The sequence below is a fragment of the Brachyistius frenatus genome, unplaced genomic scaffold (genome assembly GCF_029030835.1).
Source record: "Brachyistius frenatus isolate BFR_SWC_R1_liver_20210118 unplaced genomic scaffold, ASM2903083v1 Contig_105, whole genome shotgun sequence".
NCBI lineage: Eukaryota > Metazoa > Chordata > Actinopteri > Embiotocidae > Brachyistius > Brachyistius frenatus.
The window spans coordinates 53261-80700 of NW_027210704.1; the positions used below are offsets into that span (position 1 = coordinate 53261).

Sequence of the window (27440 nt, forward strand, 5' to 3'; positions counted from 1 at the left end):
TAGCGCTGTGATGCAGTTTTACATTAGGCTGAGAAAGTGAAACTTGAAATGCTGTTTTCTGTGAAATTGCAGACACAAAGTGACTTGAAGCCACTTTGGCCATGTAGTTTATCCCATTTCCCACACTAATGATGAAGAAATTTGCTTATAAACACTTAGTTGAAGCCATGACGCTGTGATGCATCCTAATGTAAAAATATTAGGATGAGAAAGTGAGATTTGAAATACTGTTTCCTGTGAAATTGTCCACACAAAGTGACTTGAAACCACATTAGCCATGTAGTTTATCCCATTTGACGCTGCTTTATGCTGTATTTGAGCTTGTCTCAAGGCTGTTTTTGAAACATTGTGTTTCCTGTGAAATTGTCCACACAAAGTGACTTGAAACCACTTTGGCCATGTAGTTTATCCCATTTGACACAGTACAGATGAAGAAATGTTTTTTGTAAACACTTAGTTTAAGCCATGGCAGTGTAATGCTGCTTTATGCTGTATTTGAGCTTGTCTCGATGAGATAAGGTTGTTTTTGAAACATTGTGTTTCCTGTGAAATTGTCCACACAAAGTGACTTGAAACCACTTTAGCCATGGAGTTTATCCCATTTGACACAGTTCTGAGTAGGAAACTTGTTTGTAAACACTTAGTTTAAGCCGTGGCGCTGTGATGCAGTTTTACATTAGGATGAGAAAGTGAGATTTGATTTGTTGTTTTCAGTGAATTTACAGAGATGTTACTTGAAAACACTTTGGCAATGCAGTTTATCCCATTTGCCATTGTTCTGAGTGAGAAACTTGTTTGTAAACACTTAGTTGAAGCCGTGACACTGTAACGCTGCTTTATGCTGTATTTGAGCTTGTCTCGCTGAGATAAGGCTGTTTTTGAAACATTGTGTTTCACGTGAAATTGTCCACACAAAGTGACTTGAAACCACTTTGGCCATGTAGTTTATCCCATTTGACACAGTACAGATGAAGACATTTTTTTGTAAACACTTGGTTTAAGCCATGGCACTGTGATGCAGTTTTACATTAGGATGAGAAAGTGAGATTTGAAATACTTTTTTCACACCATACAGTATTTCAAATGTCAGTACAGTATATCGGTTAGAAATGAAACTGTATTAGAGTGTTGCTGCTTAAACGAAGAGCTTACAAACAAGTTTCCTGGTCAGAATCACAGGAATTAGGATAAATTAAATGGCAAAAGCTTTTTGAAGTCACTCACTTAAGGAGAGTTTAACAGGAAACACAGTGTTTCAAAATCAGCATTTGAATTGCATTACATTGGCAAACTAAGACTATACAAACAAGTTTCTTCATAAGAACTATGGTAATAAGGATAAAGTATCAGGCAAAAACAAGTCACTTTCTTTGGGGAAATTTACAGGATATATTGTTTCAAATCTCAGTATATCAGTGAGACATAAAACTGCATTAGAGTGTTGCTGCTTAAACGAAGAGTTTACAAAAGAGTTTCCTGGTAAGAATTATAGGAATTAGGATAAATTGCATGGCAAAAGGTGTTTCACATCCATTTCTGTGGAGAATTCAAACAGGAAACACAGTGTTTCAGAAACACATCATCTCAGTGGGAGAAGCTGAAATAAGCTGAAAAAAACTGTATTACAGTGCCACTGCTCAAACTAAGACTATACAAGGTAGCTAGTTACTTTATTAATCCCCGAGGGGAACTTTTTTCCCTACAGCAGCATACAGAAGCAATAAGATAATAATAGAAATAATAGAATAAAATAATAGAAAAGCAATAAAATAGCAGTAAAAAATACAAAACATAAAATATAAAATGCACAGTATATACAGCACATTATATATCTATATATATTATATACAAACAAACCAATAAACACAGTCAACATATATATATACACACACACACACACACACACACACACACACACACACACACACACACACACAGTATATATATATATATATATATATATATATATATATATATATATATATATTATATACAAACAAACCAAGAAACACAGTCAACAGTGTTATTGTACTGTGATGGATTTTGCCAGAGGTGATTTATTGTACAGTGTTTCAAAATCAGCATTTGAATTGCATTACATTGGCAGTGGGCCTGAATACTTATGACCATGTGATATTTCAGTTTTTCTTTTTTAATAAATTTGCACAAATTTCTACATTTCTGTTTTTTTCTGTCAAGATGGGGTGCTGAGTGTACATTAATGAGAAATAAAATGAACTTTTTTTTATTTTAGCAAATGGCTGCAATGAAACAAAGAGTGAAAACTTTAAAGGGGTCTGAATACTTTCCGTACCCACTGTAAATATAACAAGAACAAAATGATATATAGGAGATTATCAAGGAGGTAGTCTTGAAAAAAAAAAAGATCAATAGATTAAATTATGAGAAAATGGCAAGATATTAGACAAAAAAAAAAACATGGTTCATAATAAAATGTTGGCAAATAAAACAGGTGGATGAGATGCTTCTAACAAACACTGATCAGCAGGTCCAGCTCTTTCTGCGATAAGCAGGTGATGTGGTTTCATTCAGTAAAACCACGTTCTCTACTACAGACTAGTCTGTGGTTTCCCCTGCGTCTCCTACTCACCACATTTCCCCTCGGGGATTAATAAAGTAAATACCTACCTACCTTAAGAGCAGCCGTCTCTCCTAATGTCAGCATATGATTAACACTTGCCCTTCAATCAACTAAAATACACACGCAATCACTTCTCCTATATCTACTTTCCAGTTTAGTAAATATCAACTGCGCCTGTTAAATTTATTTGCATTTCCCCTCCTAGTATTTTGCACGTTCAATTAGAAATGCCCAATATTACATCTGCATTCAGGCAAACACGCAAAATGGACACCGAGTGTTAAACTGCACATTTGAAAGATGCAATCCTCATTTCATGTGGTTAGTAAATCAGCTTGGACATTTTCATTCACGCATGGTGTGGCGTTTACGCTGATTTTACACATGCAGACCTTTAGTAAATCAGGCCCTGCATGCACGATTAAACGTGGATGAGTGACAATTTACATCCAGCAGATGGGAGTAAAGAGAGGCTGATAAGGAAGTTCGGGAATAATTTTCCCCTGAGAAGGTCTGACAAGGCAGCCGTCTCAACCCAATTCCTTGCGGCCACAACATTTACTGCCACACCTCACTTGTTCATTCAGGGATGATGACATCAGCAGTGGTACATTTGACAGTTAACATGTGATGCTCAAATAATCTGAATTTATGTTGATAAGAAGGGTGAACGTGAGCAACCACCTCCTGGAAAAAACTAATTCACATTACAGATGATCACTTTCTGATCGCAGGACGAACGCTGAACATCAGGATGTTCATATTTAGCACCAACAGGTTCATAAAGATTACAGAGAGCTACCTTTAGTCGTGGAAGGCTCACACAGATCATCCCGAAACCACCGAACACCTTTCATGTATAGTTTAGCCTCTGTCACAATGCTCTCTCACCACCTGGTTGCTCTACAATTTCATATTTTTACCCACAGAAATGAACATAAAAACACAACTTTACTAAGTTGAGTTTGTTGCTTGCAGCTGTTTGTAGGAGTTTTTCCTCTGCGTTTATTAAATAGGCTCTCCTATAACCTAAAATGCATTTATTATTATTATTTTATATTGATCCACAGCATCCGTCCTCACAATAAGGCTGAGTATTAATGGCAGCTGTTGGGATAATTGTATTTGAATATTTGTAAAAGTCTGATCTGTTTACAAAACTCCAATACATTTTCCTTTCACGTCAAGTGTTTTTATTACAGAAGAGATTCCTGTTTCACAGTGGGATATTTGCAGTTTATTATTGTTCATATAGATGCGCTCCCATAACTAATCTGTACATAAGTAGCCCAGCAACAATAAAAAAACAACAACATGTTATTGTGGCCTACTTTGATGTTCACAAAATGCTGAAGATAGAAAAAAAAGTTGAATTTGAGCCGTCCTTAGTGATATCAGGTCACTCTTCCCTTGTATAGAGTGGTGCCCATAGAGCCCTTCTATCAAACACTATTTTAGGACATCACAGGGAGAAAAATCGGAGTTTTTCCACATCTTTGTTGGTGCAACGAACTACACAGCAACTCTTCAGCGTTAGTATTTAAACTGGTTATTTTGAAAGCCCCCCCCCCCCCCCCTCCCGAAGGGGGCGTGGTAATGAGAGCCCGCCCTGGATGACGAAATCCCGGTCTGATCCGAGGAAGGATCCGTCGGTGGGGAACTCAGGACTTCGTCCTGTCAGTCAGAAGACAGGGTGTAATGACGTTTTTGGTGTAAGCGCGGGAGATGCCGTCCTGCTTCGTGTTTGACGTGTCGTCACCGCAGCACAGAGACAGAAGGACGGAGGGTTTGACGATGGACAGCAGCAGCAGCAGCAGCAGCAGCCTGGTCCTCTGAACGGGTGAATACCGAAACGTCTTATCTCCACTGGACAGACACAAACAGTAAAGGAGTGGACGTTAAACCAGATCTTTATATACAGTCTGTGCTCCTGTTATGTTGTTTGGGTAATGTTTTTGGTTCATGGGTGTATACTGGGAAACTCTCAGCACCACGACGGTTAGTTGATCAGCTTTCTTCTGCTAACTCGAGCTTTATGCTTTCGGCTGAGCGAAAACGGTATAAAAGCGCTTTGAGACCGATGAAGTGAAGCGCTGTGTTTCAGTCGTCAGTCACAAACCCTGAACCTTTGATTGAAGACTTTAAGGAGACTCGATGTTGATGGTATTGTTGTTTGTTTTCTCTCTTAAAGCTGTCTGTGTGTTTCTCTGCAGCAGCACAACCCGGAAAAGAGAAGACTACCTGGAATGGCCCGAGTACTTCATGGCGGTGGCCTTTCTGTCATCTCAGAGGAGCAAAGACCCGAGCTCACAGGTAGGTGTGTTGTTGTATCTCAAATTATTGTCCCCAATCGTTTTCCCCGAGTCCGTTGATAGAAGCAGTCTTTTAGGCATTTACCGGTCTTAGTTGATTTTTATTAAGTGTAGTTTACAAGACATCTTGGAGAGCCCAACATCAACCTGAGGTCTCTTTGTTGGAGTCTGACTTCCCCCTTTCCGGCACATACACTTATACTATAGGAAGAGGCGTTACCTAGGTTGTGGCGGGACATTTGCATAGTATGTTTGTCTCAGTACTTTTCCACTGTCCTCTGTTTGAACCACATCCCCCTTTTGATCTGATAGTGAGTTGCACCCTACTGTGACCCCGACGTGTTAAGTTCCTGCATAAGCCATGTGTTCTACAATGCTTACAGTCAGTATATATTTTGTGCTTCTGTGCTAGGATATGTTTACAACAATACAACACATATATATATATATATCATATCATATTACTTACATATAGGTCGTACCATCACTACCAATCTTAAGGTGTAGACAAAAGGCTGTGGATGTAAATGAGAGTGATACTGCTTGGCCAAACCAAAAGGTCACAGTAGGAGGTCTGCAACCTGTGGGGTCACATACAGTTGTTCTTTGAGGCATTATCAGATGGCTGTCTGGAGGACTCCAGGGGGTGAAGGAAGACAACCCCCACCTCCACCAACCAACCAAGAATACATCAATATACATGACTTTTAGTGGAAGACAACCCAAATTATATTGTATTAGCATACAACATATGAGCCCTCATATGCACTAAGCAGATCTATATTCCACAGTGTGTGTGTGTGTGTGTGTGTGTGTGTGTGTGTGTGTGTGTGTGTGTGTGTGTGTGTGTGTGTGTGTGTTGGGGGTGAGGAGGGGAGGTTGTTTGTGTGGAGAAAAAAAAAATCCTCCACAATACCTCCAGCCTTTTATTTCTTCAATAAGCACACATTTTGTTACCGTTATTACTGATGAAGGTGAAAACTCCATACGAAGACCCAGACAGCCCAACTACAACTACAACCGTGGCTCGGTGGTTACCGTCGGTGTTGTGAGTTGAAGTCCACAGACTGCTTGGGTTCTCTGTGGATTTCCTCCTTACAGTCCATAGCCATGTGGACCGGTTGGGTCCTGTGAGAGTGGCTGTTTGGACGTCTGACGTTACTGCGAGCGTATTGCGTCACTTCATATTTACAAACGTTGTGACTGGTGTTACTTCTATTTCAGCTTCTTTTCCTGAATTAAACCTCTCAATATCTCTGCACTTCTTTTAGTTTCAAGTTATAACTCACGCTTGCTCTACTTGAGCAGTTCTACTGTTAAATATTTGACCAACGTTCACTTCACTTGGCGTTTCGGTACCGCTAGTTTAGCAGTTAGCAATGGCTTCCCTCTCCCTCCGCTTCTTGTTTTTCCTGCTCGGTGTGTGACATGTTTAGTTATAACCCTGCCTCCTTTAACGATAATGGTACCTGTAATACATCTAGTTAACGTGGAATCGGTGTGCAACTTTGCAAAACCAATGTCGGACTCCGTAGTTTTCTCTGGACTCCTTCCTAATTGGACCAGTGATGACATGTTTAGCCGTATGTCTTCGCTGGTTGTCGAGGTGGTGTCCCGCTAACAATGTGGGCTTCATTGACATTTGGAATACTTTCTGGGGAAAGCCTGATCTGATCTGGATCCATCCTACTTTAGATGGCGCAGCTCTTCTTTCTAGAAACATGGCCGTGTCTCTTAACAGCCCTAAAACTGACATCCAGGGTTGAGGCCAGGACGCAGAGTTGTAGTCTTACACGCTCCTCTGCAGCTTCTTTAGAGCTGTCACTCACCCAAAACCTTCAACATCCCATAGAGGTTGTTTCTGTTCCAATACCACCTATATTTGAAAAACAATTCAACAAAAGATGTATCAATAAAAATTTATCCTACCAATTTAATGGATCAAAAAAATATGACAATTAAATGCAGATGATTAAATATCGGATCTCTGGTCTAAATCTCTGTTAGTAAATGATTTGATAACTGATCATCAGATTGATTTATTCTGTCTCACAGTGACTTGGCTGCAGCAGGACGAACATGCTAGTATTAATGAAGCAACTCCTCCCAGTCATATTAATTATCACATTCCTCGAGATTCTGGCTGAGGAGGAAGAGTGGCAGAAATCTTCCACTCAAGTTTATCAATTAATCCGAGACCTAAATTTTGTCGTAATTCCTTTGAAAGTCTGATTCTTAGTCTCTCACACCCAAATTGGAAAACACAAAAAAAAGATTATATTTGTTATTGTTTATCGCCCACCTGGTCCTCATTCAGAGTTTCTGACCTAGTTCTCTGACATTTTATCAGATTTAGTGCTGAGTTCAGATAAAATGATGATAGTGAGAGACTTTAACATTCATTTTGACATGGACAACGACAGCCTCAGTTCTACTTTCAGCTCATTATTAGACTATTGACTTTTTCTCAGCATGTAAATAAACCCACTCACTGTGGTAACCGCAACCTTGATCTGGTTCTGTCATATGGCATGGAAACTGAAAATGTTTTTGTATTTCCTCAATACCCTCTTTTGGCCGACCACTTCTTATTAACATTTGAAATTACAATAATGGACCACACAGCATGTGGAATAAATCCCATTACAGTAGATGTTTGTACTTTACTAATAAAATTCTTAATATTAGGGAGAGAATTGGGAAGACCCTTCCTGCCACCGTCACTGATGTGATGTTAAGCACAGCAGCCCTGGAAGCAAAAGTGGGACCAGATTTGTACCTTCAACATTTCTTTCCTGTTGATCTCTCTGAGCTAACTGCAATTATTTCCTCACCTGTCTCTTTGATCCCATCCCAACTAAACTCTTCAAGGAAGTCTTCCCTTTAATTAGTACTTCCATATTACATCAGATCAACCTATCTATTGTAACCGGTACATATACCACAGGCTTTTAAAGTGGGTGTAATTAAACCTTTACTTAAAAAGCCGACTCTTGATCCAGCTGTTTTAGGAAACTACAGACCAATTTACAACCTGCCGTTTATTTCTAAAATCCTTGAAAAAGTTTTAGCAAATCCATTTTGTGATCATTTCCAGAGGAATGGTCTGTTTGAATATTTTCAGTCAGGTTTTAGAGTTCTTCATAGCAAAGAAACAGCACTAGTGAAAGTTACAAACCATCTTCTAATAGCCTGAGACTTGTCTCTGAAATTTTTTTATGGACCTCAGTGTTGCTTTTGATACAGTTGATCACACGATTTTACTACAGCGACTGGAAAATGTTACGAGGATAAAAATAACTGCATTAGACTAGTTCAAATCGTACTTATCAGATAGATTTCAGTTTGTTCATGTAAACAATGAGTCTTTCAGACAAACCAGAGTTAGCTATGGAGTTCCACAAGGATCAGTGTTAGGCCCAATACTTTTTACTTTGTACATTTTTCCATTAGGAGATATCATCAGGAAGCACTGTATCAACTTCCATTGTTATGCAGATGACAGCAGACGAAACAAATCAGTTAATAAAACTTGAAACATGTCTGAAAGACATAAAGGCTTGGATGACCAACAATTTCTCGCTTCTAAATTCAGACAAAATGAAAGTTATTGTACTTGGTCCTAAACACCTCAGAAACTCTTTCTCTAATCGCTTAGTTACTCTAGATGACGTTGTCTTGGCCTCCAGCAACACTGTGAGGAACCTTGGAGTCATCTTTGATGAGGACTTGTCCTTTAGCCACCATATAAAGCAAATCTCCAGGGCTGCCTTCTTTCATCGATGTAATATTAATAAAATCAGGAAAATCCTGCCTCAGTGTGAAGCAGGTAAATTCCTTGTTGTTAGTATGTCCAAATTACACATTAAAAACCCTGCTGTTGATCCAAAATGCTGCAGCAAGAGTACTGACGGGATTTAGCCAGAGATCATATTTCTCCTGTTTTAGCTTCTCTTCATTGACTTCCTGTTAAATCAAGAATATAATTTAAAATTCTCTTGCTCACTTACAAAGCTCTTCATGACCAGGCTCCATCATATTTTAGACATCTCATAATAATAATAGCTCTCAGAACTCTGGTCTACTTGTGGTTCCCAGAGTTTCCAAAAGTAGAATGGGAGCCAGAGCCTTCAGTTTTCAGGCTCCTCTCCCATAGAGAACTGTCTGTTGCCTCCCAACAGAAATTACACTCGCGTAGTTTCTGTTCTTTCTTTTGCAGATATTCCCGCCATGGAGCTGCATGTCTCTGCTCTGTGATTGTCAGCCCCACCACCAGTTCATGTTTTGTATCTCTATGCTGTCCTTTTCTCTTTCTGCTCTCCCCTCACCCCAACCTCTCAAGGCAGATGGCTGCCCACCTCTGAGCCTGGTTCTGTCGGAGGTGTCTTCCTTTTCAGAGGGAGTTTTTCCTTCCCTCTGTTGGTGGTTTTTCTCCCTTAAAGAGGAGTTTTTCCCTCCTAATTTATGTGGGAATTGTTGAATTGTTGGGTTTCTCTGTATAATATTGTAAAGTTCTGCTGTGTCAAGGACCTTTGACCTCAGTTTTCTCAGGAATTGTTGGATTGTGTGGAGCACAAACCGGAAGTTATTGTAATTGGTCCTAAACACCTCAGAAACTTGCGATCACATGAATCAGTTTGTGAACGGCCACCGCTGCCGTTGATTATTGGATTTTTTTTCTGACCCATTGGTGTGTGGCTGGACTCTCTCTCTCTGCAGGTGGGAGCGTGTATAGTGAACCAGGAGAATAAGATCGTTGGCATCGGTTACAATGGAATGCCCAATGGCTGTGATGATGACCTGCTACCGTGGTCGCGCTCTGCTGATGATTGGCTGGACAGAAAATACCCTTATGGTAGGAACACAGGTGCACACACACACACACACACACACACACACACACACACACACACACACACACAAACACACACACACACACACACACACACACACACACACACACACACACACACACACACACACACACACACACACACATGCACTCAAACAGTTTGGTTAAAGAGAATATGCATGTTCGACAAAGTAATCAGTCCGTTCAGGATTTCACAGATTTTTTTTTGTGGTAGTTGCGATAAAAACATTTTTATGTTTGCGGTAGATTTTCTCAAAAATTGTGATGTAATTCGCAGAGATTTAAGTGAGTTTTTTGCGAAAAATTGCGGGAATTACAAAAAAATTGCAAGTTGAGGATTTTTGTTTTCTTCTTCTTAAGGCACTACATATAAAGGAATACATATGTAATCGCTTCTTTTGATGCACCTCAGACATATTTTTGTTCTAATCTTTTTTTAATTTATTTATTGAATTTAGAGAACCATGGGACTAAAAGTTACCAAAAAACTCCTAAAAGTGACGTAGCTTTCCAGAACAGTGAGTCTGTGACTAATATAGAAACAACGACTACATCAGCGGTCAAAATAAGAGCTTTAGATGCTGTTTAATTCACATTAATTCAACGCATAGGTCTACTGTATGCTCAAAGACAAAGTGCAGTCTTTTACAACTTGACGTGTGTATAAAACTAATTTAACATGCAGTAATATGTAATCACTTCCATTGATAATAAGCATTTAATTAGATGATTTAATGTGAAGACCAAATTCCCCCCAAACACTTCCATTTTTCCCTCTTGTTCCGGTTTCCTCTGGTGAATTTGTTGATAAGAAAACAGGAGCAGAGCCTTTCTGATTGTAAATAAGGAGTTATTTTTTGTTGATAAAGTGAGTTTTGTTTGACAAGACTTACTTTATGCTGTAATTCTTTGCATAACGGTGCTTGTCCTGATTGTGGTGCTGAGGTCTCTTCATGTGTACAGTTCAAACGTTGGCCTGTAGAGGGTGGCAGAGGATCACCAATGGCGATGTTTCTCCGGTGAAAAAAGTCACACAGCAAACCAGTGTTCTGCATGTGTGACACAAAACCATTCAGAGTCCTAATGGTGACCCCAAGGTGATACAGTGTGTTCACACCAATGTAGTGTGTCTTTACCTGGTGGCGGAACAACAGCCAGACATCATAAAAGATATTTCACGACGTCTATTCGAAGGTCATGACATTTTATATGTGACAAAGTTTAAGCTTTTTGTCACTCCAGAGTCATTTCCTCAGGTGACTTCACTTGACGAACTCAAGTCTTAAAATAAGAGTGGATTGAACTGAAGTTTAAAATCCAACATAAAGTCAGATGTGTGAGCTGCTCCTTCTTCCTAGCTTAATGCTAGAAGAACACAATGCAGTCATGAAAATATGATGTCAGCATTCAGATTGGTAATGTACTGTAACCTTGAATTCTGAGGACCCCCCCCCCCCCACACACACACACACACTCTGTCCACAGTCTGCCATGCGGAGCTGAACGCCATCATGAACAAGAACAGTGCTGATGTGAAAGGCTGCACCATGTACGTGGCTCTGTTCCCCTGCAACGAGTGTGCCAAGCTCATCATCCAGGCAGGTGGGTGATGACACACACACACACACAGTCTGACCCTCTGCTCTCACTGATGTTGCTATTTGAAGGCCAAAAATGCTCTTTTATGTGGCTTATATTTATTTTTATATTAAAACTTAATTTTTACTGCTTAAAGTTGTTGCTAACTCTATTAGTATTTCTTATTAGTCAAGAGAAAGTCGTTACACACACTGACCTGACTGCTTCACTCACTCAGAAGAAAAATCACATTTTAACTTAAAACATTTTTTTGGTTGGTGTGAAAACTTCTCTGCTCGAACAGCTCACAGCAGGCCACAGCTCAGATGAAATAAAATGGGGTTTTAAATCGGAGAGTAAATTTGCAACAATAATGATCAGTGGATTGCCAGCCACTAATGGTCAGTCACTCAGCCTCAGCCTCTCAGTGGGCAGAGTCTGCTTCAGGCAGGCAGGATCTCTCCAAGCACCTTTTCACAGCACGCTCAAACAGCCCTGTGAATTATTTTGCACATATATGACTATGCGACGGATGATGAAAGCTGTCCCTCTGTGTGTAGGGGAAAAAAAGGTTAGTGTGGAGACCTGATCCACTAAAGTCTTCAAACTATGTCGGATTCAGCAACTTTTAATCATCTGCAAATCGAGTTTATACACTAAAGTTTACTAAGATCTAAAATTTGTAAGTACTAAATTTGCTTGTTCCAAAAGTTTGCACGTTTCTTTTACACCCATTTTGTGGGGATTTACTAAGAATAATTGCGCCATTGATATCAGGTTGGATTTGGATTTTATTCATTAAAATCCATTGAATCAGAGTTACTGGTGAAGGAGGCCAATAAGCAATAAGTTGAGCTACAGCAAAGAAATATGAAGATAAGAAGAAACGCAGTATAGGATTATCAGTGGAAAAAAGTCAAAGCTGTGGGAAAAACAAAAAGATCAATAGATTATAATAAGATATATAAGAAAGATGTCAAATTGACTCATAATAAAATGTGGGCAAATAAACGATGGTAGATGCGATGCCTCTAACCAACACTGAGCAGCAGGTCCAGCTCCTTCTTCATGTCATCATTCAATTCATTCAATAACTAAAAAATGTCATTGCTGGACAGACAATATGTCTGAATAATCTTTGCCTCTGACATTTCAAAAATGTTTACATGGGTGTAAAACCACATTTTCTATGTATTCTTTGGTTTCCCCTGCGTCTCCTTCTCCCCACATTAAGAGCAGCCATCTCTTCTAATGTACATCTGATTAATACGTGCCCTCCAGTCGTACTTAAATACACACGCAGTCACTTCTCCTATATCTACTTTCAGGTTTAGTAAATATCCTTCGAGGTGCTAAATTTATCTATTTGCATTTCCTCTCCCTGTATTTTGCACGTTCAAGTAGAAATGCCCAATATTGCATATGCATTCAGGCAAACAAGTTAGCACCTGCAATGATATTTACTAAACCTGAAAATAGAAATAGGAGAAGTGATTGTGTCTATATTTTAGTACAACTGAAAGGAACGTATTAATCAGGTGCGCAAATCTGGAGAGACGACTGCTATTATTGTGTTGAGAAGGAGACGCAGGGAAACTAAAGAATACGTAGAGAACGTGGTTTTAGGTTAGGTTAGGTAGTTACTTTATTAATCCCCAAGGGGAAATTTTTTCGCTACAGCAGCATACAGGAAAGCAATAAAATAATAATAAAATAATAAAAAGCAATAAAATAACAGTAAAAAATATAAAATATAAAATGCACAGTATATACAGTACAGCGTATATATATATATATATATATATATACACAAACAACCAAGAAACACAGTCAACAGTGTTATTGTTGTGTGATGGATTTTGCCAGAGGTGAGTTATTGTACAGTCTTATTGCAGTCGGCAGGAATGATCTCCTGTATCAGGAATGATCTCCTGTATCTGTCCTTGTGACAGCGGAGCTGGAGGAGTCTTTTGGAGAAAGTGCTCCACTGTCCCTGCAGCAGGTGGTGGAGAGGGTGGACAGGATTATCCAATATGGACAATAGTTTGATCAGCGTCCTCCTCTCCACCACCTTTTCCAGACTATCTAGTTTGTAGCCGATGATGGAGCCGGCCTTCTTAACCAGTTTGTTAAGTCTGTTGGTGTCACCGGCTCCAATGCTGCTCCCCCAGCAGACCACAGCGAAGTACAAAGCACTGGCCACAACAGACTGGTAGAACATCTCCAACATCTCGCTGCACACATTGAAGGATCGAAGTTTCCTCAAGAAAAAGAGTCGACTCATCCCCTTCTTGTAGACAGTGTTGATGTTGGTCTTCCAGTTCAGTCTGTTGTCGATGGAGACACTCAGGTACTTGTACTCCTCCACCATGTCCACCTCCTCTCCCAGAACTCTCAGCGGTTGTGGAGCCGTCGTCTTCCTCCTGAAGTCGACCACCATCTCTCTGGTCTTGGCCACGTTCAGGAGCAGGTGATTTCTTCCCGCCCACTCCACAAAGTCATCCACTACTGCCCTGTACTCGTCCTCCCGTACCCTTATACACCCGACCACTGCAGAGTCATCAGAGAACTTCTGCAGATGGCAGGACTCTGAGTTGCACTGGAAGTCAGTTGTGTATAAGGTGAACAGGAAGGGAGACAGAACAGTTCCCTATGGTGTCTGAAGTTTGGACACAGTGGAGTAGATGGTGTTCACTGCTGCATCTGCATCAGCTGATGGAGGAACGTACACAGCAATAACAATGGCGGACGAGAACTCCCTCGGCAAATCATACGGGCGCATCCCCACGGCTAGAAGTTCAATGTTCGGGCTGCAGAAACGTTCCTTCACACACACACATGGTCGGGATTGCACCACCTCTCGTTCACATAGACTACAATCCCTCCACCCTTCTTCTTGCCACTCTGCACAACGTCTCTGTCCGCCCGAACAGTCCTGAAGCCGGGTACGGCCACGCTGTGGTCCGGGAAATGTGAGTGCAGCCATGTCTCGGTGAAACACATGATGCTGCACTTCCGGTATTCCCGCTGGGTCTTTACCAGCACGCCGAGCTCATCCGTCCTCACGTTCCCCATTAAAATCACCGGTACCGACGGTTTATATCTCCTCCTCTTCGCCTTCAGTTGAGCTCCAGCTCAGCAACCCCGACGTCTTCTCCGAAGTTCGTCCGGGATTTCAGGCCTCGCTCCGGGCCGCAGCAGTAGATGCCTACTCAGCGCGATCAGCTGATCACGAGAGTAAACAATGGCCCCAATCCGCTGTGCGTAGCTCTCTGTTACGAAGAAGGAAAAAAGTAGAAGAGCCACCAGAAAAGTGGAAAAGTTACGGTCCATTGTCTGACCGACACTTAACACACGTGAAGAAAAAAAAAACAACAACTCCAAAGAGAGGAGAAAGAAAAATACTTAAAACAAAACACACTCGGGGGAGCTGCTGTAACAGGCTGCCGCTAGCACGGCGCCACCGTAGTTTTATACTCGTGAAAACATTTTTGAGATGACAGAAGGAAAAGTTATTCCGACATATTGTTTGTCCAGCGATGACATTTCTGAGTTATTGAATGAACTGAATGATGATTGACAGCCAACAACAAGGAGGAGCCACGAAATACTAGCAATGTCAAAACTTCTTGCGATTCAGCATTTTTTTGCCTCTCGGTCATTCCAGCGTAATGTTTCTTTGATATCCCATGCTGTCCCGTTATTCAGGTGAGCTGTCTAAGTACTGAATGCTGTGTACCGCAGAATTCACAGGTGACTTCAAAAGGCTCCCAAGCACTCGCGAGGCACTGGATGAAAAGTTCCCTGCTCATCACAGAAAGAGCTGATCGGTGTTTGTTAGAGGATCTCATCCACCGTCCCTACACTTTTATTTGCTGACGTTTTATTAAGCCTTTTTTCCCCCTGTTTGTTTTACCCACTGTATTGACTTCCTTGCTTCTCCAAATAGCATTTTGTTCTTGTTATATTTATATTTCTTCATATCAATGGGATCAGATTTCCTTTTTCCTTTTGCGGTCGCACTGTTTTCCATTGCTGGAATCACTTTAACACACGCAAACCCCTTATTTAATGACGCAATTACTCTTAGTAAATCACCCGCAAAACAGGTGCAAAACAAAAATTATTTGCAAACTTTTGGAAGAAACACGCAATTAAGTACCCTTTATTTGATATCTTAGTAAATCAGGCCCCATGTGTTTGAAGTGCACATTTGAAAGACTGGACCCCTGTTCTTGCCATTGTTTAAAGCAGGGGTGGGCAATTAATTTTTACCGGGGGCCGCATGAGCAACCCGAGCACTGCTGGAGGGCCACATCGACAATATTTCAATTAAATTTTGCTCAATATTATTTTTGATATACCGTAAGATAAAAAATAATAATAATAATAATTTCATTTAACCCAACTTAACTTTATACAAAAGCAGATTGCTTTTGATGGTTTTATTTAAACTCTTAATCCTTAAATATTTATATTAGGCTATGTGAAATTGAAATAAGAAAACAAAAACAATCATTGAATCACTGCAATTTATTTTTAACTTGTTCACACTTTAACTTTGTTCCACAAACAAGGAAAAACAACAAACAACTTAACAAGTTTATAGAAATACTGCAATACAACAAACAATAACTTGTTATGTTTTCCACCTCTTCAGTGCGAATAATCCAGTCTGTTCTGGGCTTGAACAAGGACATTGAAATCTGTCTGAATGTCTGAGGTGGCTATGCGAAGGACAGCTGAGAGGTGCTCATCAGTGATAGAGGATCTGTGTTTGGATTTGTTGAACTTCATCACAGAAAATGTCTGTTCACATACATAGGTGGATCCAAAGAGGACCAGAATCCTCTGAGCATGCCTCCTCAGGTGTGGAAAGTTCTCCTCTTTGAGGGAGGAGTAAAAGTCCAGCAGTGAGACTGACCTGAAGTGCTCTGCCAGAAGTAGGTCAGACTGCAGGTCAATGAGCTCCATCTGAACATCGCTTGGTGCATTGTCCACACTGCAGTTGAAGGGAGAAGAAACCATGTGCATTTCACTCTCAAGAGTTTTGAAATCTTGAAATCGCCTCGAAAACTCTCCATGCAGTGCTTCTAACTTGCTTGAGTACTTGTGGAGGTGATCGGCTGATCTTGTGGCTTCCTTTAGTGTTGGCAAGTGGGTCAGCATGTTGTCCTTCACTTGGCTTGAGAGAAGCTGCAACTTTCTCAGGCTGAGCCACCTGACGTTGCTGTGGTAGCTTATGTCACCATGTTCACTCTCATTTTCCTCCAAAAGTGCAACAAATTGTCTATGATTTAACGCTCTCGCTCTGATAAAGTTAACTGTTTTACTTACAGCATCAACAACATGGTTAATTTTTAACACTGTCTTACACAACACTTCCTGATGTATAATACAATGCAAAAATGTCAATTTCTGCACAGGGTTAATTTCTGTCACTTTATCCTGCATCCTCTTTAAAAGTCCGACATTTTTCCCCGTCAGATTTGGACAACCATCTGTTGTCACACCTGCCAGCTTGTCCCATTTCAGTCCTAACATGTCCAAACACGCATTTACCTCTGTGAACAAGTCATTACCTGTGGTTGTCCCTTTAATTGACTGCATGGCTGCCAGCTCCTCCGTGATTTGAAAGTCTGCAGTTATCCCACGTAAGAAGATGAGCAGCTGGGCGGTGTCACGTACATCGCAGCTCTCATCCAAAGCCAGCGAAAAACAGTCAAAGTCGGCCGCTCTGTTCTTCAGCTGAAGCTCCAAGTTTCCAGCGATGGTCTCAACCCGCCTCGTTACAGTGCGTCGGGAGAGTGACACCTTCTCAAATGCGCCCCTCATCTCCGGGCATATCAGCGCAACAGAGTCCAATAAGCACTCCTTAATAAACTCTCCGTCAGAAAACGCCTTACTTTTTCTGGCGATTTTGTGAGAAATGACGAAACTTGTCCTGACGGCTGCATCTCTGGGAGTGTGAAATTTGGCAAAAAGTCCTTGTTGGGTTTGCAGTTTTACCATCAACGCATCAGCCTCCCTTGCGCGCTCTTCATCAGACAGATTCCGGTATTTATCCTCGTGCTTCGTCGTGTAGTGGCGATTCAAATTATATTCTTTAAACACAGCAACCTGCGTACCACAAATTAAGCACACGGCTTTACCTTTCATTTCTGTAAAGAAATACTTGGCAGTCCATGTCTTGTTGAAAACACGGCATTCGTCATCAACTTTTCTTTTTTTAGCGTGAGCTGACATCTCGGGGGTAACCGGGCATCACTGGTCGCTGTGCACCTTCACTCACAGGTTACACACGGACATACGTCCATAAATAACACTTTTCAAAATAAAAGCAGCACAGTTGTATTGCACGCACGACATAGATGTTTTTTAAAAATTATTTTGTAATTTGTGATTGCCGCTGTTCACATTCACTCACAATCACGCACGCGCATGCGTCCACACGGAAGTAATACAAATAATGCTTTTCAAAACAAAAGCAGCACCGTTGTATTGCACGCTCAACATAGATACTTTTTAAAATTTATTTTGTAATTTATGATTGGCCTCACGCGGGCCGGACAGGGACGCACAAAGGGCCGGATGTGGCCCGCGGGCCGCAAAATGCCCAGGTCTGGTTTAAAGGAAATGACAAGTTTAAATTGAGTTGAGATTTGAGAATTAAGGGATGCCTTTTATTTTTGAAGTAGCCTAACAAAGAAGAAACTAGTAGTACTGAGACCCACTCTAAAACTAAAATATTAAATTGACACGAAAATAATATAAAAAACAAAAGACGTCAATTTCAATACAAATTATGAACTAACCTGCTCTGGTCTGAGGACAAGCTGATGGCTGTTGTTTTCGATGTGTTACACCCTTTAATGATTTTTGTTTACTCTCTGTTCCATCATGAATCCTATAAAATAAGATTCATCACAGTAAAGAATAAGAACCAGAGGTCTACTGTGTGGAGGCAAAAAAAGCTTTCATCATCAGAGTTTGTTTTGGTGCCTCACAGCACGACTGTGCTCAGCGTGAACAGCGTACTTCTCATTGGGCTGTTTTCCCAACTTTAATTATTTCGGTTCAAAAAGTGTAACATTCCCCAGGCAAGAAACACAACTCTTGCTAAATCTACTAATCACAATCTTTATGTTACACTGCTGTCATCTGCATCCCTTCATAATCCCTCTCTCCCTCTGTCCAGGTCTCAAGGAAGTGGTGTATCTTTCTGATAAGTACCATGACACGGATGAGTTTACCGCGTCCAGAAGGCTGCTCGACATGGCGAGAATACAATACAGGTGAATCACACAACAAATGAAAGTGCTGCTTTTGTTGGTTTCAACAGTGAATGAAGAATTTTTGAGGGCAGTCAAAGTGCTCAAAGGTGTTCTCGAGGCTTCCTGGTTGACTGAATTAAAGGTCAGGTTCATGGGGCTGAGATATTGATCCGGTTGCCTTTGCTGCAATTGTCTGTCTCTGATGAGTCAAAAAGCACACGCGGTGGGGACACCTGCTGGTGGGGTAGAGGCAGAACCATCAGTGAGAGCGCAGAGAGTGGTGCATGGAAAAAGAATGGACTCCTTTCCTGAGGAAAAGCCTCAGGAAAGGAGGGACTGGGTGCTGGGAGCTGATGGTTCACATGAAGTGGGTGCTTCTCTGCGGTCCTCTCTATGCTGTGTAGACAGCACAGGAAGGAAGGTTTTTCGTTATAATTCTGCATCAACCCCAACCTTTCAGGGGTCATTCTGTAAACCTCTCTCCCCGGCGCCACCTAGTGGGAGCCTTACAGGAGGAAATAACCTTGCTCCTGTGAAAGGAAGCCATAACCTAAAAATCAAGGGCAAGAGATCCACATTGGAGCAGTGCGTACTGCAGTGTGTTATCTGGCTTTCACCTCTACTCACGAGTTATGAACACACACCAGCCAGAGGAGCATGTCTATCCCGTTGGCAGGTGGTTCCCGGACCTGGTTCAGATGATGTCAGCAGAGCTGTGGACCGACCCGTGTCTGTATATGCTGCAGTGTGATTGGCTGAAAGAAAGAAAATCATGCCACATCTTACCTTTGGGATGTGTGTTGTGCATTGCCATGGTGATTGGGACCAGGACACATCTGCAGATTGAGGGCCTGCTGCTCATCTAGTTGCCGGATGTGACCTGAAGATGGTGCTGGGTGACCCGCCTTTTGAGCTGTTGGAGTTGGCCAGCCTGACTCTTTGCCATGGCACATGAACTCAGGGAGTTCCTCCTCTGTTAACTTGGTGGATTGCTCATTGGAAATTGCGATTCAATCCACAGGAGCTGTGAGGCTGGGGTCTCGGGGCGCATTTAACTTGGGGTGTTTTAAGGATGTGTTGGAAGATATCTGCTTGGCCGTGTCTGGGGCTTCTGCTTCCACCTCCACCTTCGTTCAGTCGTATCTTTGTGACATGATATTGGGTTTTGTCCTTATTTGGTGGTCAGAATTAGTGTCATTGTCTAGTTTTGGAGGTATGCCACCCTTTGCTGGCTTGTACTCCAGCATTGGTCTGTGTTTTTTCTATTTTTCTCTTGCGAACAGTTAGGACTGGATTACGAGGGTGTGATTCGAGTCCAGCTGGGAGAACATCACATACCTAACGCCCTTTTCCTCTGGGAATACACAATAGCAAAGTTCGTTGGAAGTCAAAGCACAAACAAAATAGAAATAATAGCCACTGGACGTCACAGTTCTATGAGTGCATGTATAGCCCCCTAACCGCAGTCCTAGTTGGCCCCAGTGTCGGTACACGCGAATGAGTTTCAAAGGAAGACGAGTAACTGTGGCAATGGACTTTTATAATGAACTTAACTGTGTGGTAGCAACCTCCTGACTGGACGGTGAGGGGCAATTCTGTTTCCATCTTAACCGATAGCAAAGCACTCCTAGAACTGGAATTACATCCAGTAACTACTATTGTCCCTCTGTCCAGGAGTATGGTTTTTGGTGGGTAAAAATTTCGACACTGGCTTTTTGAAAATGTATCTGGGTGGGAGGCAAATAAAAGTATGACTCAAAAAAGGGACTTTCATCCTCATCCATGTTTTTCTGTGGCGTTTTCCGCATGTGTCCTCATACCTGTGCATCACTAATGCATGTGTTTTTTTTTTTTTTTTTCTCTGTGTTTTGGCAGGCAGTTTAAACCCAAGAGGACTGAGATTGTCATTGATTTTAATTCCATTAACCAGCCCGGAATGCTGAACTGCGCGACCAAGTGAAAATGCTAAAGACTCACCTTGGGGAGCCGCTGAATGAGGCGGGGAGGAGGAGGAAGAATGACAAGATTGAAAGGGACTTTGATGCCTCTTTTCTGTATGTCTTCTTGCCCTCTGCTTTGTCCAAAGGAAAACTCAAGGATACCTCGACTTTGGCGTCTTTTGATATTTTGATTAACGGGATATTCAAGATTGTTTAATTTGACGTTTCACCCTTTGTGGCTGTGTTCTTTGCTGCTTTCACTTTTTTTCCTCTTTTAAAACTCCCTTTGGCTTTAGGAATACACAAGACCTCTGTACAAACTATAATGAACGTTTGATTTCAAAATCTTGTGTGTTGTGAATCAGATTTTTTTCATGGCTGTCTGCACAGGGGAAAACCAGAAATCATTTTGTTCCTCCTTCAAACAAGGTTCCAGACAGAGGCACCTTGATATTCAGATCACTTGACCTTTCTTCACATTCACAATGAAAGCTGCCCACAAAGTCAGTCTGTTGAATAGTGGGAGCCTGCTGTCGATACTTTCCGCTTCCTTGGCATCTGTGTTAACACTCTGGGTTTCAGGGTGTACATCCCTCTTCTGTACAGTAGAGCCCATTGTAAAGAATGACCGGGCTTCCTCGTCCTGCAACCTGAAGCTAATTTCCCTTTTTACTGGGTATAATTTTTTTGTTTTATATGCCGGCTGATTGTACGCAGAGGCACCTCGTCAGGGTTGCTCTGTCGAGCACTGGCTACAGCTGAACAGTTTGAATTTTTTAGTCGTTAGAATTATCAAACAACAAAGCGGCCTCTGTAAAATTTTAATTGTTAGTTTTATTTAATTTGACTATTTACTTTTACTAATTAATATCTACTCTGCATTGCAGTGTATTCAGGAATACCTGACTATAGTAGGTGAGGGCTCATATTACCAAAAGGCGTTTAAAACATGATGTACGTGTGAATGATTTCACCACAGTGTTTAAGCTTGTTTTGTTCTGCTGTTTTAACGAGTGTACGAAAGCCAACCATTTGTTTTTAATGTGTCTGTGTACGGACTACATGTATGTACATGTGGTGACAGTAACCACTTCTCAATTCTGTCTTCATACCACCTTGTCCTTCGATTGTGTTAGGGCAGTCGGAGTCAATAAAACTGGGAACAAGAGTTTAGTGTCACTGTGTTCATTAATCTTGAGGAGCGGTTTTAGAATCCAAACAAAGGAATGATAAATACGTTGCATACAGGTTTTCATTTTGTGTCATTTTAGATCACTTTTGCTTACTGGGTTTTTAGGTAGTTTCAAGAAAACTGCTGACAGGGTAATGAAACTTGGTGGAAAGTACAGCCAAAGACTCAGGAAGACTCATTTGTGCTGTGGATAGGGCCACCATGGAAATCCTTTTTTAATTTAATAATCAAGGAACAAGTTTACCTCAAATGGGTTTTACTTTATCTGCTCCAATTCTCTCTTTCAGTCTGTCTGTGCCCAACATGAAACTAAACATATCCAGAATAAGTACGAGGCTAATTTCTGAAATTAAGATTACATGCAAAGTTAATGCAACAGTGGCCTTAAACACATGAGAATTTGCCCAAGGTGGCCCAAATTCATGCTAATGCGACATCTCTTTCAACTCTATGTGAATGCGATGTCACATTGCATGAGCAAATGGAGGTCACACCAAATATTCACTGGTTTTCTGCCTGTTTTTTGTAGCCATATGTGAAATTACGCCTTACACTGTATCTTCTTTTTTTAAACTGCATATTTTAGAGGGGCCTTTTATTCTGAGCAGTCCAGGGAACACCTGTGCAATAAACCTTCTGTTTAATCAGCATCTTTGTGTCACACTTTTTAGGTGAGGGATTGTGGCTGCATTATCTTGGCAAAGGTGACTAACGGATTTTAACACAATTGTGAACACGATTTAAGAGAAATAAAAAATTTGTAAGCTTAAAAGAACCCTTACATCTTTTACTTCAACTAATGAAAATGGGTGCAACAAAAGTGTTGCTTTTGTATATTTGTCCAGAGTTTGTACATTTGAACCATTATTTTCAATGTTGTCTGTCAAACTTTTTGTTTTCATCATAAAAAAGATAAAATAGTACAACTATTGTATGTTGATACAGTTGGGATTTTAAGTGATATTTCACAAGCGATATTTTGTTTTACGAAACAAAATCCTGAGGCCTGTACGACGAAGCAGGATTTGTGGTTGTCGAGCTAACATCAGGTTTAACTCTACTACGAAGGTGGGTTTTACCAGGATGAATCACCATTGTAATTTATGCTGCAGAGGTAATCTCTGGAGCAGGTTAAGTTTGAAAAAACAGATCAAAACATACAAGTTAATAGTAGGAAATTATATCAGAATAAACTTGGATACAGTAAAACTGCTGCGTGTTTGCCATAGTGCTCTGCTAACCCTCTCACAGTCGTTTCTGGCTTTAGGATTTAAGTTTAAAATGATGCTTCCCTTTGCTCACACGCCTCCAGACTCCCGCTGCAGTTCTCTAACTGGAAACAACATTTTTCACCAATTTATGTCAAAAATAATCCTGTCATTAATTTGAAATGAAGCCTAAAAAATCTGTGGTTTTGCACATCCAAATATGGTCACTTCTGGCTCCAAACCCCTCAGAATTAGCAAGAAAAATCTGAACTCCAGGCTTAATAATGCCCGTTAAAAAAATAACTGTTGGTTGCCACTCGTTTTAGACGGAAGAATTGATCGATATGTTTTTTCAGCTTAGAAAAATAAGTTTTGTTAAATGAAAAAACGGAGACTCTAAAAGCTCTAATATGTGTTTCAAAAATGAGCTGGTCTCCACGGTTGAAACTAAATCCAACCGTCTGGCCTATGTCAACTACAGACAAGAGCATTATCATTTTGTGTTTTTTTTGGTCATTTGTCCCAATGAAATCAAGATGATGCACATCCCATGATGTAAAAATGAGCTCACATCAGGTGAAGTGAAAAGTACAAATCAGTGAGAAACTAAAATGGATAGAAGCTACCTAAAACCACTGCAGGTTGGTTCATGAATTACAAACAAATGTTTAATTCTCAAAGGGTCATCAAAGAAAAAAAAAAAGACAGGAAATATGAATAATAATTCCTTACATTATAATAGGGCCTTTGCACCATCCGGTGCTCGTGCTCTAATCATACAGGTGCGGTAAATGTATTTACATATTTATGAAAGGAACATCTATAACAGTAGTTCTTACAGTAGTTAAACAAATAGTGGTGTCAGGAGTTCAATAATATTCAGATAAAACTGTATTTGTTTACATTTAAATGCAGCGGGGAAAGACTGTGTGCTTGAGGATTCTGTCTTTGTACTTTCTTCTCATTATGTGCAAGTTTGGGATTTGTTCAATACGAGGAAGACAAAAAAGGAGTCACAGTGGAAAATAGCAAATGTTGAAATGGCGCCTCACTGTAGGCAGAAATAATCTGCTGTGATGTTGCTTGACTGTGGTCTGCTCTTGAAAGTGAATTCAAAACATCTCGCTACAAAATCCTGTGTAACTTATAAAAGATGAAGATCTGGTTGCTGAATAAGAGATACAATTTGGACCTTAAAACACAGGTTTAATGTTTATCATTATGTTATTCTCTGCTCATCTTCTCAGACGCTGTTTCTATACTTTGTTCACTCACCACAGACCACTTCCTAGGTTTTTGTGCTGTTGTGAAGTTTGCGAAGCAGAAGTTTTTGCATAGCAGAGCTTTTATGGAGTCATTCTCTTAGAGTTTAATTTCTGTTTTGCATAGCTGTTTCATGGTTCGGCTATCTCACTCAAAGGATTTTGTAAACCATGTTCATAGCTGCCAGTAGGTCTTTCTAGGACACACAAACGCATAACCTGAAGCCTGACAAGATGGATTCTTGCGTGATCACAGGATTTTGGGATCCAAGAATTCTAGCTGCCTCGCAAGGTAACGTGAATTGTCGTGGAGATTGTTCTTATAGGTTGAGAGTCACCAATTCTCTGAAGAATGAAAAACTCTTGAGTAATGCGTTAAATCTCTTGGTGTCTTTTGAAACTCCAACTTACAATGTCATATAAATGTCCGAGTATAGTCTATCGTCCAAAATGTCATCAAAACATCATAGTATGGTATGTTGTCCAAAATGTCTTAAAAATGTCAGTATGTTATACATCTTTTCCAAAAGTTTATGAAAATATCATAATATTCAATTCAATTAAATTGTATTTATATAGCGCCAAATCACAACACAGGTTATTTTATGTCACTTAACACAATAAAGTCATTTCAGCAGAACTTTACAGCATTATACAGAGAAACCCAAAAATTAAAAAATTCCCACATAAGCCAGGAGGGAGAAAAGTCCTCTTTAAGGGAGAAAAACCTCCAACAGAGGTAAGAAAAAACTCCCTCTTAACAGGAAGAAACCTCCCACAGGACCAGGCTCAGAGGTGGGCGGAGCATCTGTTAACAGAACCAGGCTCAGAGGTGGGCGGAGCATCTGCCTCGACTGGTTGGGGTGAGGGGATGGCATAGAGAGAAAAGGACACTGTAGAGATCCAAAACATGAACGGTTGGTGGGGATCACAGAGCAGAGACATGCAGCTCCATAGCTGGGAACATCTGCAAAAGAAAGAACAGAAAATATGCGAGCGAGGGCACTGGGAGAGAAGAAGCATGAAGTTAATGAGATGTAATGGTGAGATATGAGTGTATAGAGAGTGAAAGGAGAAAAGAGGAAAGAAGCTCAATGCATCACGAGTTTCCCCAGCAACCTGGGCCTATAACAACATAACTAAGGGATGTTTCAGAGACACCTGAGCCAGCCCTAACTATAGGCTTTATCAAAAAGGAACGTTTTGAGTCTAACTTTAAAGCTAGAGAGGGTTTCTGCCCCTCAAACACAAACTAGGAGCTGGTTCCACAGGAGAGGAGTCTGAAAACTGAAGGCTCTGCCTCCCATTCTACTTTTGGAAACTCTGGGAACCACAAGTAGACCAGCGTTCTGAGAGCGAAGTGCTCTGTCAGGATGATATGGTTCTATAAGATCTCTACGATATGATCCATCGTATCTTAGAGATAGGCTCCAGCCTGGTCATGAAGAGCTTTGTAAGTAAGCAAGAGAATTATAAATTCAATTCTTGATTTAACAGAGAAGCCAATGAAGAGAAGCTAAAACAGCAGAAATATGATCTCTTGTTAAATCCCGTCAGTACTCTTGCTGCAGCATTTTGGATCAACAGCAGGGTTTTTAATGAGTAATTTGGACATCCTAACAACAAGGTATTACAATAATCTAGCCTAAAAGTAATAAACGCATGAATTAGTTTATTTGCTTCATGCTAAGGTAGGATTTTCCAGATTTGATTAATATTACATAGATGAAAGAAGGCAGTTCTGGAGATTTGCTTTATATGGTGGCTAAAGGACAAATCCTCATCAAAGATGACTCCAAGGTTCCTCACAGTGTTGCTGGAGGCCAAGACAACGTCATCGAGAGTAACTAAGTGATTAGTGAAAGAGTTTCTGAGGTGTTTAGGACCAATTACAATAACTTCTGTTTTGTCTGAATTTAGAAGCAGGAAATTGTTGGTCATCCAGGCCTTTATGTCTTTCAGACATTTTTCAAGTTGTATTAACTGATTTGTTTCGTCTGCTGTCATCTGCATAACAATGGAAATTTATGCAGTGCTTCCTGATGATATCTCCTATTGGAAGCATGTAAAACGTAAAAAGTATTGGGCCTAACACTGAGCCTTGTGGAACTCCATAGCTAACTCTTGTTTGTCTGAAAGACTCATTGTTTACATGAACAAACTGAAATCTATCTGATAAGTACGATTTGAACTAGTCTAATGCAGTTCTTTTTATCCTCGTAACATTTTCCAATCTCTGTAGGTTAGGTTAGGTAGGTTAGGTAGTTACTTTATTAATCCCCGAGGGGAATTTATTTCGCTACAGCAGCATACAGAAGCAATAATATAATAATATAATAATAGAAAAGCAATAAAATAGCAGTAAAATAGCAGTAAAAAATATAAAATATAAAATGCACAGTATATACAGTACATATATGTAACCCACATTAGTTTTACCAGCAACTAAAGGGTTAACTCACACATGCAATACCGACGTTTACCAGAGGGGCGCTCTCGTGCACGTCGGGAGATCAAAGCCGTCTCCCTGGAGACGACCCTTTATGTCTCCAAGGAAACAGCAGCATCATGATCTACACCATGAAGAATCTCATTTGGTTGATTTTCGCTCACTGCTGTTGAGGATCTTTATTTATTTGGTCGTTAACCAGACCGACTCCGAAGGAAGAAGTTTCTTTAAGTCTGAGAAGAATCTCCGGTGAGTGACGGATGCGTTGCTAACAGTTAGCCGTTGCTGCAGAGCTACAAAGGAGGACAGTTGTAACACAGTTGTTAGTTGGGCTAAAGATACCGATCAGGAGAGAAGACAACAATAACCAGTCGGAGATAAATATTAAATTGTTGATGAATATGATTTTACGTGGTTGATATCTGTGATTGTGGAGCTACATGTGACCGACGGGGCTAGCTAAGCGCTGGGGGTTCGTGCTCGGGACCTGTTGACCCGAGCGGGAACGATGACGTCATTTTCTTGTTTTGGCGCCAGAAGTAAACGGTCAGATTGAGAACAGCTGTTGAGTGTGTTGCTTAGTAACGGTGGACGTTTAAATAATGTCCGTTAGGTATAAGTGATAGATGTCACTGAGACATGAGTACATGTGTGTGTGAAATATGTTGCTATGTTAATATTGACCATAGTGAATATTATATTTTTATATATATATATATGTGTGTGTATACTATTTTACTGGTCATTTAC

The 27440-nt window shown here is 40.6% G+C and overlaps 1 protein-coding gene across 1 annotated transcript; it reads left to right on the forward strand.

Annotated features, from left to right (window-relative positions):
• Window positions 1-4327: 4327 nt before the first annotated feature.
• On the forward strand, window positions 4328-21747 carry dctd (dCMP deaminase). Its single transcript, XM_069712028.1, is given in 7 exon segments — window positions 4328-4405; window positions 4408-4442; window positions 4816-4915; window positions 9634-9769; window positions 11273-11389; window positions 18564-18660; window positions 20515-21747. Coding segments are annotated over 7 exon segments (648 nt in total). The 3' UTR covers window positions 20600-21747.
• Window positions 21748-27440: the final 5693 nt, after the last annotated feature.